Source organism: Emiliania huxleyi, assembly GCF_000372725.1.
Source record: "Emiliania huxleyi CCMP1516 unplaced genomic scaffold EMIHUscaffold_401, whole genome shotgun sequence".
Classification (NCBI taxonomy): domain Eukaryota; phylum Haptophyta; order Isochrysidales; family Noelaerhabdaceae; genus Emiliania; species Emiliania huxleyi.
In genome coordinates, this window is record NW_005198957.1 from 1 (window position 1) to 16,455 (window position 16,455).

The following is a 16,455-nucleotide window of genomic DNA, read 5'->3' on the forward strand; positions in this document are numbered from 1 at the left end:
GCGCCATCGACGCCGACTTGAGCCGCTGCTCTCGCCCAGCAGCGGGTGCTCGCCGCTGTCCACGGACGCGGCTCGTCAGGCGGCGCGGTGCCGCCGGCTGCAGCGACGGCTGTCCCGGCCGTCGCGTCCTCGAGAGAGGCGAGCGAGCCGGCAGCAGAGCCCGCATGGCCCCCGACTTGCGCCGCTGCTCTCGCCCAGCAGCGGTTGCTCGCCGCTGTCCACGGACGCGGCTCGTCAGGCGGCGCGGTGCCGCCGGCTGCAGCGACGGCTACCCCGGCCGTCGCGTCCTCGAGAGAGGCGAGCGAGCCGGCAGCCGAGCCCGCATGGCCCTCACCGCCACAGCCGCTCTGCCTGCTGACCTCGCTCTCGCCGCCGCCGCCTGCAGCGGCGCCTCCGCGGCTCCGAGAGGACCCGGCCCGCGGCCGCGCCTCGTCGAGCGCCTCGTCGACGCCCTCGGCGACGCCTCCTCGCGTCGCGTGCCCATGCGTGGCGGCCGCACCGCCGGCAGAGCTCGAGTGGCCCTCCACGCCACCCCGAGACTGCCCGGCGATGGTGCCTCCGCCGCCGCGCGTTGCCGCCGCTGCCTCGCAGCGGCTCTGTGCCTCGGCGCCGAGCCGAGACCTGCCAGGCGGCCCGCCGCCGCCCACCGAGACGAGGCCCGCCCCCTCGTCGTGCACCGCGTCGCTCGCGCCTCCGCCAAAGCGATCTCGATCACGCCTTGCGGCGACGGCGCCATCGACGCCGACTTGAGCCGCTGCTCTCGCCCAGCAGCGGTTGCTCGCCGCTGTCCACGGACGCGGCTTGTCAGGCGGCGCGGTGCCGCCGGCTGCAGCGACGGCTGTCCCGGCCGTCGCGTCCTCGAGAGAGGCGAGCGAGCCGGCAGCAGAGCCCGCATGGCCCTCACCGCCACAGCCGCTCTGCCTGCTGACCTCGCTCTCGCCGCCGCCGCCTGCAGCGGCGCCTCCGCGGCTCCGAGAGGACATGGTCCGAGGCCGCGCCTCGCCTAGCGCCTCGGCGACGCCCTCGGCGACGCCTCCTCGCGTCGCGTGCCCGTTCGTGGCGACCGCACCGCCGGCAGAGCTCGAGTGGCCCTCCACGCCACCCCGAGACTGCCCGTCGATGGTGCCTCCGTCGCCGCGCGTTGCCGCCGCTGCCTCGCAGCGGCTCTGCGCCTCGGCGCCGAGCCGAGACCTGCCAGGCGGCCTGCCGCCGCCCACCGAGACGAGGCCCGCCCTCTCGTCGTGCACCGCGTCGCTCGCGCCTCCGCCAAAGCGATCTCGGTCACGCTTTGCGGCGACGGCGCCATCGACGCCGACTTGAGCCGCTGCCCTCGCCCAGCAGCGGGTGCTCGCCGCTGTCCACAGGCGCGGCTTGTCAGGCGGCGCGGTGCCGCCGGCTGCAGCGACGGCTGTCCCGGCCGTCGCGTCCTCGAGAGAGGCGAGCGAGCCGGCAGCAGAGCCCGCATGGCCCTCACCGCCACAGCCGCTCTGCCTGCTGACCTCGCTCTCGCCGCCGCCGCCTGCAGCGGCGCCTCCGCGGCTCCGAGAGGACCCGGCCCGCGGCCGCGCCTCGCCTAGCGCCTCGGCGACGCCCTCGGCGACGCCTCCTCGCGTCGCGTGCCCGTGCGTGGCGACCGCACCGCCGGCAGAGCTCGAGTGGCCCTCCACGCCACCCCGAGACTGCCCGGCGATGGTGCCTCCGCCGCCGCGCGTTGCCGCCGCTGCCTCGCAGCGGCTCTGTGCCTCGGCGCCGAGCCGAGACATGCCAGGCGGCCCGCCGCCGCCCACCGAGACGAGGCCCGCCCCCTCGTCGTGCACCGCGTCGCTCGCGCCTCCGCCAAAGCGATCTCGATCACGCTTTGCGGCGACGGCGCCATCGACGCCGACTTGAGCCGCTGCTCTCGCCCAGCAGCGGGTGCTCGCCGCTGTCCACGGACGCGGCTCGTCAGGCGGTGCGGTGCCGCCGGCTGCAGCGACGGCTGTCCCGGCCGTCGCGTCCTCGAGAGAGGCGAGCGAGCCGGCAGCAGAGCCCGTATGGCCCTCACCGCCACAGCCGCTCTGCCTGCCGACCTCGCTCTCGCCGCCGCCGCCTGCAGCGGCGCCTCCGCGGCTCCGAGAGGACCCGGCCCGCGGCCGCGCCTCGTCGAGCGCCTCGTCGACGCCCTCGGCGACGCCTCCTCGCGTCGCGTGCCCGTGCGTGGCGACCGCACCGCCGGCAGAGCTCGAGTGGCCCTCCACGCCACCCCGAAACTGCCCGGCGATGGTGCCTCCGCCGCCGCGCGTTGCCGCCGCTGCATCGCAGCGGCTCTGTGCCTCGGCGCCGCGCCGAGACCTGCCAGGCGGCCCGCCGCCGCCCACCGAGACGAGGCCCGCCCCCTCGTCGTGCACCGCGTCGCTCGCGCCTCCGCCAAAGCGATCTCGATCACGCTTTGCGGCGACGGCGCCATCGACGCCGACTTGAGCCGCTGCTCTCGCCCAGCAGCGGGTGCTCGCCGCTGTCCACGGACGCGGCTCGTCAGGCGGCGCGGTGCCGCCGGCTGCAGCGACGGCTGTCCCGGCCGTCGCGTCCTCGAGAGAGGCGAGCGAGCCGGCAGCAGAGCCCGCATGGCCCTCACCGCCACAGCCGCTCTGCCTGCTGACTTCGCTCTCGCCGCCGCCGCCTGCAGCGGCGCCTCCGCGGCTCCGAGAGGACCCGGCCCGCGGCTGCGCCTCGTCGAGCGCCTCGTCGACGCCCTCGGCGACGCCTCCTCGCGTCGCGTGCCCGTGCGTGGCGACCGCACCGCCGGCAGAGCTCGAGTGGCCCTCCACGCCACCCCGAGACTGCCCGGCGATGGTGCCTCCGCCGCCGCGCGTTGCCGCCGCTGCCTCGCAGCGGCTCTGTGCCTCGGCGCCGAGCCGAGACATGTCAGGCGGCGTGCTGCCGCCCACCGAGACGAGGCCCGTCCCCTCGTCGTGCACCGCGTCGCTCGCGCCTCCGCCAAAGCGATCTCGATCACGCTTTGCGGCGACGGCGCCATCGACGCCGACTTGAGCCGCTGCTCTCGCCCAGCAGCGGGTGCTCGCCGCTGTCCACGGACGCGGCTCGTCAGGCGGCGCGGTGCCGCCGGCTGCAGCGACGGCTGTCCCGGCCGTCGCGTCCTCGAGAGAGGCGAGCGAGCCGGCAGCAGAGCCCGCATGGCCCTCACCGCCACAGCCGCTCTGCCTGCTGACCTCGCTCTCGCCGCCGCCGCCTGCAGCGGCGCCTCCGCGGCTCCGAGAGGACCCGGCCCGCGGCCGCGCCTCGCCTAGCGCCTCGGCGACGCCCTCGGCGACGCCTCCTCGCGTCGCGTGCCCGTGCGTGGCGACCGCACCGCCGGCAGAGCTCGAGTGGCCCTCCACGCCACCCCGAGACTGCCCGGCGATGGTGCTTTCGTCGCCGCGCGTTGCCGCCGCTGCCTCGCAGCGGCTCTGTGCCTCGGCGCCGAGCCGAGACATGCCAGGCGGCCCGCCGCAGCCCACCGAGACGAGGCCCGCCCCCTCGTCGTGCACCGCGTCGCTCGCGCCTCCGCCAAAGCGATCTCGATCACGCTTTGCGGCGACGGCGCCATCGACGCCGACTTGAGCCGCTGCTCTCGCCCAGCAGCGGGTGCTCGCCGCTGTCCACGGACGCGGCTCGTCAGGCGGTGCGGTGCCGCCGGCTGCAGCGACGGCTGTCCCGGCCGTCGCGTCCTCGAGAGAGGCGAGCGAGCCGGCAGCAGAGCCCGCATGGCCCTCACCGCCACAGCCGCTCTGCCTGCTGACTTCGCTCTCGCCGCCGCCGCCTGCAGCGGCGCCTCCGCGGCTCCGAGAGGACCCGGCCCGCGGCCGCGCCTCGTCGAGCGCCTCGTCGACGCCCTCGGCGACGCCTCCTCGCGTCGCGTGCCCGTGCGTGGCGACCGCACCGCCGGCAGAGCTCGAGTGGCCCTCCACGCCACCCCGAGACTGCCCGGCGATGGTGCCTCCGCCGCTTCGCGTTGCCGCCGCTGCCTCGCAGCGGCTCTGTGCCTCGGCGCCGAGCCGAGACATGCCAGGCGGCCCGCCGCCGCCCACCGAGACGAGGCCCGTCCCCTCGTCGTGCACCGCGTCGCTCGCGCCTCCGCCAAAGCGATCTCGATCACGCTTTGCGGCGACGGCGCCATCGACGCCGACTTGAGCCGCTGCTCTCGCCCAGCAGCGGTTGCTCGCCGCTGTCCACAGGCGCGGCTTGTCAGGCGGCGCGGTGCCGCCGGCTGCAGCGACGGCTGTCCCGGCCGTCGCGTCCTCGAGAGAGGCGAGCGAGCCGGCAGCAGAGCCCGCATGGCCCTCACCGCCACAGCCGCTCTGCCTGCTGACCTCGCTCTCGCCGCCGCCGCCTGCAGCGGCGCCTCCGCGGCTCCGAGAGGACCCGGCCCGCGGCCGCGCCTCGTCGAGCGCCTCGTCGACGCCCTCGGCGACGCCTCCTCGCGTCGCGTGCCCGTGCGTGGCGACCGCACCGCCGGCAGAGCTCGAGTGGCCCTCCACGCCACCCCGAGACTGCCCGGCGATGGTGCCTCCGCCGCCGCGCGTTGCCGCCGCTGCCTCGCAGCGGCTCTGTGCCTCGGCGCCGAGCCGAGACATGCCAGGCGGCCCGCCGCCGCCCACCGAGACGAGGCCCGCCCCCTCGTCGTGCACCGCGTCGCTCGCGCCTCCGCCAAAGCGATCTCGATCACGCTTTGCGGCGACGGCGCCATCGACGCCGACTTGAGCCGCTGCTCTCGCCCAGCAGCGGGTGCTCGCCGCTGTCCACGGACGCGGCTTGTCAGGCGGCGCGGTGCCGCCGGCTGCAGCGACGGCTGTCCCGGCCGTCGCGTCCTCGAGAGAGGCGAGCGAGCCGGCAGCAGAGCCCGTATGGCCCTCACCGCCACAGCCGCTCTGCCTGCCGACCTCGCTCTCGCCGCCGCCGCCTGCAGCGGCGCCTCCGCGGCTCCGAGAGGACCCGGCCCGCGGCCGCGCCTCGTCGAGCGCCTCGTCGACGCCCTCGGCGACGCCTCCTCGCGTCGCGTGCCCGTTCGTGGCGACCGCACCGCCGGCAGAGCTCGAGTGGCCCTCCACGCCACCCCGAGACTGCCCGGCGATGGTGCTTTCGTCGCCGCGCGTTGCCGCCGCTGCATCGCAGCGGCTCTGTGCCTCGGCGCCGAGCCGAGACATGCCAGGCGGCCCGCCGCCGCCCACCGAGACGAGGCCCGTCCCCTCGTCGTGCACCGCGTCGCTCGCGCCTCCGCCAAAGTGATCTCGATCACGCTTTGCGGCGACGGCGCCATCGACGCCAACTTGCGCCGCTGCTCTCGCCCAGCAGCGGGTGCTCGCCGCTGTCCACGGACGCGGCTCGTCAGGCGGCGCGGTGCCGCCGGCTGCAGCGACGGCTGTCCCGGCCGTCGCGTCCTCGAGAGAGGCGAGCGAGCCGGCAGCAGAGCCCGCATGGCCCCCGACTTGCGCCGCTGCTCTCGCCCAGCAGCGGTTGCTCGCCGCTGTCCACGGACGCGGCTCGTCAGGCGGCGCGGTTCCGCCGGCTGCAGCGACGGCTGCCCCGGCCGTCGCGTCCTCGAGAGAGGCGAGCGAGCCGGCAGCAGAGCCCGCATGGCCCTCACCGCCACAGCCGCTCTGCCTGCTGACCTCGCTCTCGCCGCCGCCGCCTGCAGCGGCGCCTCCGCGGCTCCGAGAGGACCCGGCCCGCGGCCGCGCCTCGTCGAGCGCCTCGTCGACGCCCTCGGCGACGCCTCCTCGCGTCGCGTGCCCATGCGTGGCGGCCGCACCGCCGGCAGAGCTCGAGTGGCCCTCCACGCCACCCCGAGACTGCCCGGCGATGGTGCCTCCGCCGCCGCGCGTTGCCGCCGCTGCCTCGCAGCGGCTCTGTGCCTCGGCGCCGAGCCGAGACATGCCAGGCGGCCCGCCGCCGCCCACCGAGACGAGGCCCGCCCCCTCGTCGTGCACCGCGTCGCTCGCGCCTCCGCCAAAGCGATCTCGATCACGCTTTGCGGCGACGGCGCCATCGACGCCGACTTGAGCCGCTGCCCTCGCCCAGCAGCGGGTGCTCGCCGCTGTCCACAGGCGCGGCTTGTCAGGCGGCGCGGTGCCGCTGGCTGCAGCGACGGCTGTCCCGGCCGTCGCGTCCTCGAGAGAGGCGAGCGAGCCGGCAGCAGAGCCCGTATGGCCCTCACCGCCACAGCCGCTCTGCCTGCTGACCTCGCTCTCGCCGCCGCCGCCTGCAGCGGCGCCTCCGCGGCTCCGAGAGGACCCGGCCCGCGGCCGCGCCTCGTCGAGCGCCTCGTCGACGCCCTCGGCGACGCCTCCTCGCGTCGCGTGCCTGTGCGTGGCGGCCGCCCCGCCGGCAGAGCTCGAGTGGCCCTCCACGCCACCCCGAGACTGCCCGGCGATGGTGCTTTCGTCGCCGCGCGTTGCCGCCGCTGCCTCGCAGCGGCTCTGTGCCTCGGCGCCGAGCCGAGACATGCCAGGCGGCCCGCCGCCGCCCACCGAGACGAGGCCCGCCCCCTCGTCGTGCACCGCGTCGCTCGCGCCTCCGCCAAAGCGATCTCGATCACGCTTTGCGGCGACGCCGCCATCGACGCCAACTTGCGCCGCTGCTCTCGCCCAGCAGCGGGTGCTCGCCGCTGTCCACGGACGCGGCTCGTCAGGCGGCGCGGTGCCGCCGGCTGCAGCGACGGCTGTCCCGGCCGTCGCGTCCTCGAGAGAGGCGAGCGAGCCGGCAGCAGAGCCCGCATGGCCCTCACCGCCACAGCCGCTCTGCCTGCTGACCTCGCTCTCGCCGCCGCCGCCTGCAGCGGCGCCTCCGCGGCTCCGAGAGGACCCGGCCCGCGGCCGCGCCTCGTCGAGCGCCTCCTCGACGCCCTCGGCGACGCCTCCTCGCGTCGCGTGCCCGTGAGCGGCGGCCGCCCCGCCGGCAGAGCTCGAGTGGCCCTCCACGCCACCCCGAGACTGCCCGGCGATGGTGCCTCCGCCGCTTCGCGTTGCCGCCGCTGCCTCGCAGCGGCTCTGTGCCTCGGCGCCGAGCCGAGACATGCCAGGCGGCGTGATGCCGCCCACCGAGACGAGGCCCGCCCTCTCGTCGTGCACCGCGTCGCTCGCGCCTCCGCCAAAGCGATCTCGATCACGCTTTGCGGCGACGGCGCCATCGACGCCGACTTGCGCCGCTGCTCTCGCCCAGCAGCGGGTGCTCGCCGCTGTCCACGGACGCGGCTCGTCAGGCGGCGCGGTGCCGCCGGCTGCAGCGACGGCTGTCCCGGCCGTCGCGTCCTCGAGAGAGGCGAGCGAGCCGGCAGCAGAGCCCGCATGGCCCATGGCAGAAAGGCTAGAGAGCGCGCGGTAGGTTGTCCAGTCTTGCGAGCGGTGCGGGCGATGCTCGGTGACAAACTGCTCGAAAGAGGAGGTGAAGGACTCGCTCAGGAGCAGAGCATCAAAGGCCGCCTCCAGGCCACCGCTCCATTTCAAACATGTGAACGCAATCGTTGGATCGAAAGCATCTAGTGCCTTGAGCACTATCGTGTGCTCGCGGCAAAAGCGCACGCTGTCTGCCACGTCGCATCCAGCCGCTTCCGAATCGGTCGGGGGTGGAGCTGTTGAAAGGATAGGCGGCATCAACGGCGCACTTGTGGGCAAGAACTGCACCAGCGTGCTGGCGAACGAGTGCTTCAGCTGCGACGCATCGCACTGCACGCCAATGTAGAACCTCGCGGCGCCCTCTGCGTCGGTGACGGCGCGCAAGCAGAGCAGGTTGAGGAAGGTCTCGCCACTGCGCTTGTAGTTGGTGATCCGGACGCTGCAATCTGCGCCGCTGCGGATTGCACCAACGATGGCCGCCACGGCGCCCACCTCCGTCTCGGGGCCCTGGAGGAAGCGGCAGTTCCGCCCGAGCACTTCTGACCTGCTGTAGCCGACCGTCCGACAGAAGGCCTGGTTGACGTAGATGAGAGGGTGGCCTGCCACGCGCGGGTCCGAGATGGTGACGCACTCGGGGCTCTCGTCCACAGCGCTGACGATGGAGTAGAGCCAGCCAGACGCCGCAGGCTCCACGCGGTACTGGTCCCAGAGCAGGTGGGACGCGCTGCCAAAGGGACGCTCGCACCCCACCGGCAGCCGCCGTACCACCGCGTCGCTGGATGGCGAGCACAAGAAGGAGGGAATCCACTCCCTTGCGAAGGCCTCGGCCGTTTCGCCGGCTGCCTGCAGGAGTTGATCAACCAGCTCCGCTGGCGAGGCGCCCTCGAAGCCCGGCATGAACGCGTCGGCCAGCTCGCGCGCCTGGGCCGCCTGCGCGTCTGCGGGCTGCGCGCTCAGCTCTCGCACCGCGAGCAGCAGCTCGAGCTGCTTCAGCCCAGACTCGCCCACGCCCTGCCCAAGGTGCCTCAACAAATCTTCCCTTGCATTGAAGTCGAGAAGTACCGCGTCGAGGCTACTGCGCGTGTTGTTCAGCCAGAAGATTCGAGCGCGCTCCAATGGGGAGGTGGAGAAGTCCGAACCCTCACCATGCCTCTGCGTCGGTGTGCGTCCCGGCAAGACACTCTGTGACTCATCCCCAGGCGCGTCGAAGCGCCCGGGCAGCAGGCGCCGCAGCCGCTCAACCTCCTCGCGCCCGCCCTCGTCGAGCGTGGCGGCGTCGCTCAGCACGCCGATGCTGTAGCGGTACACGCCGTTCGAGTCGTGCACCGGCTGCAGCGACAGCAAGTTGCGGAAGGCCGTGCCGTCCGCCTTGTAGTTGGTCAGCTCGACCTGCCCCTGCCGCGCGCAGCGCACGCTCTCTACGACGCGCCGCACGGCATCCTGCTCGGTCTGCGGGCCCTGCATGAAGCGGCAGTTGCGGCCGATGACGTCCTCGCGCGCGTGGCCGGTGAGCTGGGCGAAGGCCTCGTTGGCGGCGACGATGCGCGCGCCGGGGGCGTGCATGTCCGCGACGATGATCGCGTGCGGCAGCGCCTCCGTCGCCGCGGCCAGCATGCCCACCCAATCATGGTTGCAGGTGCGATAATCATCGTCATTTGCAACTGTCATCTGCTCGACGAGCTTCGCTCCCCAGCTGGATTCCAGCACGCGACTAATGTGCTTCGCAATAATTGGAGCGCACCGCTGAAGCCGCGCGTCTAGAGTAGCAGCCGGTTCGAAAGCTTTCTCAAGCTGCCTGCCTCGTGCAGCAGCCGGCACCAGTTCGATAAAGGCACTGACCTTGCCCCTCGATATGAGCTCGTGAGCAAAGCTACGGGCCAGTTGAGGGTCGGCCGGTGCTGAAAGCAGTCGGAGCCTGAGCAGCCGTGAGCGGTCCGGAGAAAGAGCTCCGTCGACCATGTTTTTGTGCTCACCGCAGAACCGCACGGAAGAGCATACGTCGGCTGGTCCGCGCGCAACGTGGCCGGACGCAGCTTGCTCCAACTCCTCGTGCAGTAGCGCTCCATCTCTTGTTGGCGAGGGCCGATCCTTGGCATCTACCTTGACAGCGCCGCCGATCGTCGCACCCGTGCAGTGCATGGGTATCAGCTGGAGGAGGTGTGAGCATGCACTCACATCACGTTGGCCAGCCCGGATCTCTTGCATCACGCCAATGTAGAACCTCGCGGCGCCCTCTGCGTCGGTGACGGCGCGCAAGCAGAGCAGGTTGAGGAAGGTCTCGCCACTGCGCTTGTAGTTGGTGATCCGGACGCTGCAATCTGCGCCGCTGCGGATTGCACCAACGATGGCCGCCACGGCGCCCACCTCCGTCTCGGGGCCCTGGAGGAAGCGGCAGTTCCGCCCGAGCACTTCTGACCTGCTGTAGCCGACCGTCCGACAGAAGGCCTGGTTGACGTAGATGAGAGGGTGGCCTGCCACGCGCGGGTCCGAGATGGTGACGCACTCGGGGCTCTCGTCCACAGCGCTGACGATGGAGTAGAGCCAGCCAGACGCCGCAGGCTCCACGCGGTACTGGTCCCAGAGCAGGTGGGACGCGCTGCCAAAGGGACGCTCGCACCCCACCGGCAGCCTCCGTACCACCGCGTCGCTGGATGGCGAGCACAAGAAGGAGGGAATCCACTCCCTTGCGAAGGCCTCGGCCGTTTCGCCGGCTGCCTGCAGGAGTTGATCAACCAGCTCCGCTGGCGAGGCGCCCTCGAAGCCCGGCATGAACGCGTCGGCCAGCTCGCGCGCCTGGGCCGCCTGCGCGTCTGCGGGCTGCGCGCTCAGCTCTCGCACCGCGAGCAGCAGCTCGAGCTGCTTCAGCCCAGACTCGCCCACGCCCTGCCCAAGGTACGCCTTGAGCGCCTCCAGGCCCTCGCCGTCGTTGAGCAGCATTCGAAATGTCCGGCTCGCATTCCGAACACCAAACAGCTTGTCGAGGCCGGGCTGATCGTGGACGGTACTAGCCGTGTCCGTATCCTCGAATCTAGGAGGCAAATCTTTGGCTGCCAAGTCCTCGTGGAAATCGGAAGGCAGCAGGCGCCGCAGCCGCTCAACCTCCTCGCGCCCGCCCTCGTCGAGCGTGGCGGCGTCGCTCAGCACGCCGATGCTGTAGCGGTACACGCCGTTCGAGTCGTGCACCGGCTGCAGCGACAGCAAGTTGCGGAAGGCCGTGCCGTCCGCCTTGTAGTTGGTCAGCTCGACCTGCCCCTGCCGCGCGCAGCGCACGCTCTCTACGACGCGCCGCACGGCATCCTGCTCGGTCCGCGGGCCCTGCATGAAGCGGCAGTTGCGGCCGATGACGTCCTCGCGCGCGTGGCCGGTGAGCTGGGCGAAGGCCTCGTTGGCGGCGACGATGCGCGCGCCGGGGGCGTGCATGTCCGCGACGATGATCGCGTGCGGCAGCGCCTCCGTCGCCGCGGCCAGCATGCCCACCCAATCGTCGGCTTGCAGACGCGGCAACGCGGCGTATTCGCCGTCGCCTTTGGAGAGCCGGACGACCTCCTGGCCGTGCTCGCTCTCTAGAAAAGGCGCCAGCCAAGCGAGCTGTAGCCGTCCCAAGATTCGCTCCGCCTTTTGCTCGAGCAGCTGCAGAGCCTCCGCGCTGTCCACCCGGACCGGCTGGGCGCCGGTCCCCAAAGCGCGGTGCGACTCATGCAGTAGCATCGCCTCGGTCGAGCGCGCCCACGGGTCGCGTATCGCCATGCACGCCTTGATCTGCTCCCAGTGCACCAGCAGCACCTGAACATTCACATGCACACGTGATCCGTGGGTCCATCAGCGCGATTCATTCGCGCGCAGGGACAAGGCTCGGAAGCGGGCGGGCGCCCCGCACCTTGGCCCGCTTATCCCTTTCCTGAAGGAACTGCGCAAACAGCGTGTGGCCACCGTCACGTCGTATGATTGCCCGCAGTGCGTCCACCTCCGGTGCGAGCCAGGAGAGGCGGAGCAGGATCTCGGTGCAGTCAAGCGGTGCCGCGGCTTCCGATGCAGTGTGGGTTTGCCACTTTTCCTGAGGCGCGAGGGAAAGCACGGTGAGACTCTAGCCGTTCCTCCAACGCACGGCTGCGTGGTGCGTACCGCTCTCGCTGCAGCAAGCCCAGAGCTCGACGGGGCCTCCCAGATGCTCCCGTCGTGGCGGACGAGCGTCGACCTTCCCGTGGAGTCGACGAGCATGGACCGGTCGTTGTTGTTGCTGAGGATGTTTGCCGCCATGCCGTCGAGGGAGCGAGCACCTCCCGAGCGCAGCTTCTTTTGGTAGTCGCCCAAATCCATCGCCTCCTCCGACTCGCGCTGCGTCTCCTTCTTGCGACGCGTCTTCACCCCTTCGATGACGTTCAGCCTCTCGAGCCTGTGTCGAATACGGCGGCGGAAGGGGCTGTCGAGAGTGGAGTCTTGGATGGCGCTGCGCGCGCGCGCACCTGAATTGCCCCTCAAGAGTCGTCCTCGCCCGGTCGTGCACCTTGTCGAGGATGCGCATCCGCTGCCGGTGGTGATCCTTGATTTTCTCCTGCGCCACCTTGTGGCCGGCCACGAGCTGTGAGGCCAAGGAGCCGCGGTCGCTGCCGAGGATGACCCGCATCGTCTGCTTCCTCCAGACCTCGCGCTCGTGCCGCTCCAGCCCCTCCGCCTTCTGCTGCAGCTCACGCAAGATGGACGCACCGGCATGGACCTCGCCCAGCTTTGACACATTTGACGTGAGCGCTGCCAGGTCTCGGCTGGGCCGGAATCGGTGCTTCTTGAGCTGTACCGCCCAAGAGAGGCTTCCGCCTTGGTCGGGCGAGCCTTGCACCACCGGCGTCCAGCTGGCGCCGATCGTCATCATGGCGGTCACGTTTTCGACGAGTTGGTGCATCTCATCCGCCTGCCGCTCGAGAAGCTGCTGGTAGTCGCGCATCTGCGCATCGATCAGCTTCTCCGTCTCAGCCTGCTGGCTTTGTTGGAGCTCAGCCGCTCGCTTGTTCTGCCGCATCTCCATGGCCATCAGCCGCTGCTTGGTCAGCTTGTCGTCCTCCTCCGCCTTGTCGCCCTGACCTTCGGCGCGCTTGTTATTGATGGCATGCTGGAGCTCAAAGACTTCGGAGGTGAACCCGACGCGGCGGTAGGCGCGCTGCTCCGCGATGAGGTCCTGCAGCTCCACCGGCGGCAGCTCGGCACTCTGCTCTGTCCCGGCTTTCACACCCCACTGACACTGCTGGCCCAGGGCCGTGACCACCTTGTCATGCACCAGCTCCGTCATCTTTCGTCGAGCCTCGTCGGCGTGCGGAATGCCCAGCAAGTTGAGCACCTGCTCATTGGTCTTTTTGCGCTCTGCAACGTGCGCAGGCGGTCGTCAGCTGCGGGCCAGAGTGAGGAGGGACTGCAGTGAGGTGGCGTCGGACCTTCCTCGAAGGCACGGGTCGCCGCGAACGACTTGATGTCATCGTGGTGACCCTGCGAATCTGCCATGCTCACATGCAGTCGCGGGCCCTGTGCTCTTCAGGTGCGCCGTCCGAAGTGTACGCGAGAGTTGTTACAACCCCGGGGTCAAACGGTTTGATAGGATGAAACGTGCGCGGCTCTCGAGACCTCGAGAGCCTATCGTCTACATTACCCGTATGTGGCCATACACGACTGAGTGTGTAGGACCCTGACTGCACTAGCTCTGGCTCTCTCTCTCGCTCTACTCCTGCGGCGCTGCGGGGGCGGGGGCAGGGGCCCCGGCCCCAAGCCCAGCTGGAGGCTGGACGCCCCCTCACAGATCCCCAAATCCCAAAAACGGCCGTCGTACATGCACCTATGGTAGCACGGAGCCCGCGCCCCCGGTCCTCCCCCCCTCCTCGCCGTACCTCCGCTTTGCAGCCAAGAGGTGGGGCAAGCGCGGGGGCCGGTTCTCGCAGGATCACCGGTTCGGCAGGGAGGTGCCTCTCACCGCTGCACCAGCACGCTGCGGACGTGGACGTCGAGCCGCATGAAAGAGCGAAAGTCGAGGGCGTCGACGTCGATCTTGATGTCGCCCGAGTTGAGCGGCACGAGAGCGGCCGGGCAGCACTTCTTCACCATCCGCTGCACCTCGAGCATCTCGCTCGAACGCAACCGCTTCGCGTTGAACCAAAAGTGCAGCCGCATCTGCGGCGTCACGATCGCCGTGCCCGACGGGTTGGTGACGGCACCGTTGAGAGAGCGCTCGTCGCCGCCCGCCGGCGCGTTCTGCGCCGACTCGAAGGTGGCCTCAGCGTGCCGAAACTTTGCCTCCGCGAGGTCGCGGCACTCGCTGACGGGCTTTGCGATCCACGAGTCGGCGCCGTTGAAGCGGAGCGCGTTGGCCCACACGAGCTCGACGTCGGCCTTCATCGCCTCCGCCGTCGAGTACTCGCCCCGGTCGAGCTTCTTGAAGACGGTGCCCAGGTCCATCGGCTGCGTGATGATGCTCGGGTACTCCCAGAGCTTCAGCTTCTTCCAGTTGACCTACGCGGCGACGCACACGCCTCACCGCACACACACACAGCGCCGCCCCCACTCGCGTGCCGCGCCGGCGCGCGGAAGGCGGCCGCACCGCTGTGCATCCGCAGCGAGTACACAGCCTTCTTGTACATCGCCCGCACGCGAGCCGCTTCACCGGTCGCCTCCTCCTTGAGGTACGTCGCAGCGGGCAGCGCGCGCGGTCGCGGCGGTGGCGGCGCCGCTCTCGCAGCGCCGGCCGCGGGCGGTGCGGCTGGCGGTGGCGGCGCCGGAGCGGCCCGCGGCGGCGCCGGCCGCGGCGGCGCTGGCCGCGGCGGCGCTGGCCGCGGCGGCGCCGGCGCGGGCCGCGGCGGCGCTGGCGGCGCGGGCGCGGGGCGGGGCTGGTCGCCGGTCGGCCCAGCGAAGGCGGGCTCGATGGTGGCGAGTAGGCGCTTCTCGAACTCGGCCGAGAGGGCGGCGGCGGCGGCGTGGACGGGCGTGCCGACGGGGTTGTACCTGCGGGAGGAGTGGGGGAAGGGGGGTTGGGGGGTGGGAGTGAGGGCGAGGCGGGAGAGGGGGGGGGGGGGGGGGCCCCCCTGATTGCGTTGCTCCAGACGAGGCGCATGTCGCGGACGAAGCCTCCCGCGTCGGTGTACTCCTACGGACATGTCTCGGACCTGTCACGGACGTGTCTTGGACCTGTCCCCTCTCCCGCGCGTGTGTCGTCCTTGCGGTCGAGGCGCTGCTCGACGGTGCCGAGGTCCATCGGGTGGGTGATCACCGTCGGGTAGTCGGGGATGTTGAGCGCAACCTGCGAGAGGAGTGGGCTGTCCTCACCATCTGCCACCCATCGTCCCTCCTTCGGGCGGTGTGCCGCCACCGGGTCGACGGGCGCGAGGAAGTCACGCGCCTGTGGCACCATTCGTCACTCATTACCGCGCACCATCCGACTATGAGTCGAGAGGAGAGTCGCTGCGGCCTGAGGCATCTGCAGAAAGGGGCGCAGCAGCGAGCGGCACTGGCCGAGGGTCATCTCGAAGCTGTCCGCCTCCACCGCACCCGCCGCAGCGCTCGCCCCGCCCGCCGCGCCCGACCGCCCCGCCGGCCGCGCGGCGGCGGGCGGCGCCGGCGCGCGCTTTCGCGCGGGCGCGGCCGGCGGCGGCGCGGCGGCGTCGAGGGCGATGGCGGCGGTGTCTGCGAAGCCGGACTGGCTGAACTTTCGCTTGGTGTGCTCCCGGAGGGTCGACGCGTCCGCCCCGATCCACGACGTCGGCCCGTTGAAGTCGATCGCGTTCTGCCAGATGAGGTCGATGTCGCGCCTCAGGTCGGCGACCGTGCCGTACCGGCCCCGCTCGAGGTTGGAGGAGACGGTGGCGAGGTCCATCGGCTGCGTGATGATGGTCGGGTAGTGCGGCAGGTTGAGCGCCACGTAGTCCACCGGCACGCGGAACGGCTTCGAGCGCGCGTGCGACTGCAGGCTGCGCAGGAGGGGCCGCAGCTTTGAGGCGGGCACGCCGTCCGCCGCGTCAGAGTCCGGCGCGGGAGGCGCGGGCCGGTCGCACGAGCCGACCAGGGCCTCGAGCCGGTCGTCGAAGGCCTTCTCGAGCGCCCTGGCCGCCTCGTGCACCACCGAGCCGACCGGGTTGTACAGCCGCGCGTTGTACCAGACGAGCTTGACGTCGGCCACAAACTCCTCCGTCGTCGCATAGCTGCTCGCGTCAAGCTTCTTCTCGATCGTGCCGAGGTCCATGGGCTCGCGGACGATGGTGGGGTAGTCGGGGATGCGCAGCGCGACGACGTCGACCGGCTGCAGAAAGTAAAACGCCTGGTCCATCTTGCTGATCGGCTTGAGCAGGTCGCGGCCCGCCAGCCGCAGCGAGATGGCGCCGCACGAGCCGGCCGGGACTTGCGGCCGGGAGTAGGTGGACATGGCGCCCCCACAGCGGGACTCGCCCCCACACCGGCGCAGCAGCAGCGGAGGCGAGCACGCCTGCAGGCGGCGGTGCCGGTGCGGTGAGCGGCGGCGGGCGCGCGGCAGCGCGGCGCGAGAGTGGGCGCGTGAAGTGGCGCATGAGCCGCGCGGCCGCTGCCGATTCGCGCGCGCGGCGCGAGAGGAGTGGCGGGAGCAGGAGCGGAGGACACGGGCCGGGGCGGGGCGGAGGACGCAGAGGCCCGCGCGCCGGGCGAGTGCGAGTGGAGAATAACGCAGGCGCCCAGAGCGAGGGTTGCGAGGCACTCCCACGCCTCACACACAAAAACACAACCACGGACCCAAGACGCACAAGCTCAGACAGTCGAGAAAGGGATAGACCGCAACGACAGTCAGAACCCACGCCTCACGTATTAAACGCACAACCCCGGGCCCCGAAATCGCACATTGATGACAGTGAGTGACATGCAACACGGGGTCCCAGGGAAGGCTGAATAAGGTTTGCCTCTCGCACCCCGTCTCTTTTCCTTTCCTGTTTTCTCTACAGCGCCCTCCTTTTCTCTATTTTCCCGGGGAAAGCACAATTTTTCCGGGCTCTGAGCCGAGTCTGAGTGAGGCTGGTTGGTTTGGGCCCAAACAAAATCAGCCAAATCGGCAAAATACCCGATGGAGAGGGGGGTGGGGACGGCGGGG

General features: G+C 71.4%; 3 protein-coding genes across 3 annotated transcripts; all 3 read right to left on the reverse strand.

The window, feature by feature from the left end:
• Window positions 1-7,727: 7,727 nt before the first annotated feature.
• EMIHUDRAFT_53974 (PAS domain protein) lies at window positions 7,728-9,902 on the reverse strand (the record flags this gene model as incomplete). The annotated part of the gene is made up of 2 exons (XM_005770029.1): window positions 7,728-8,354; window positions 9,546-9,902. Coding segments are annotated over 2 exons (984 nt in total), but the record flags the coding sequence as incomplete, so codon positions are not given.
• A 600-nt stretch (window positions 9,903-10,502) lies between these two features.
• Window positions 10,503-10,790, reverse strand: EMIHUDRAFT_75737 (hypothetical protein; the record flags this gene model as incomplete). The annotated part of the gene is made up of 1 exon (XM_005770030.1): window positions 10,503-10,790. A coding segment is annotated over one exon (288 nt), but the record flags the coding sequence as incomplete, so codon positions are not given.
• Window positions 10,791-13,945: 3,155 nt separating this feature from the next.
• EMIHUDRAFT_430817 (hypothetical protein) lies at window positions 13,946-15,823 on the reverse strand (the record flags this gene model as incomplete). Its single annotated transcript, XM_005770031.1, has 5 exons — window positions 14,812-15,823; window positions 14,713-14,742; window positions 14,560-14,643; window positions 14,429-14,490; window positions 13,946-14,348 (listed from the first exon to the last, which is right to left on the reverse strand). Coding segments are annotated over exons 1-5 (1,530 nt in total), but the record flags the coding sequence as incomplete, so codon positions are not given.
• Window positions 15,824-16,455: the final 632 nt, after the last annotated feature.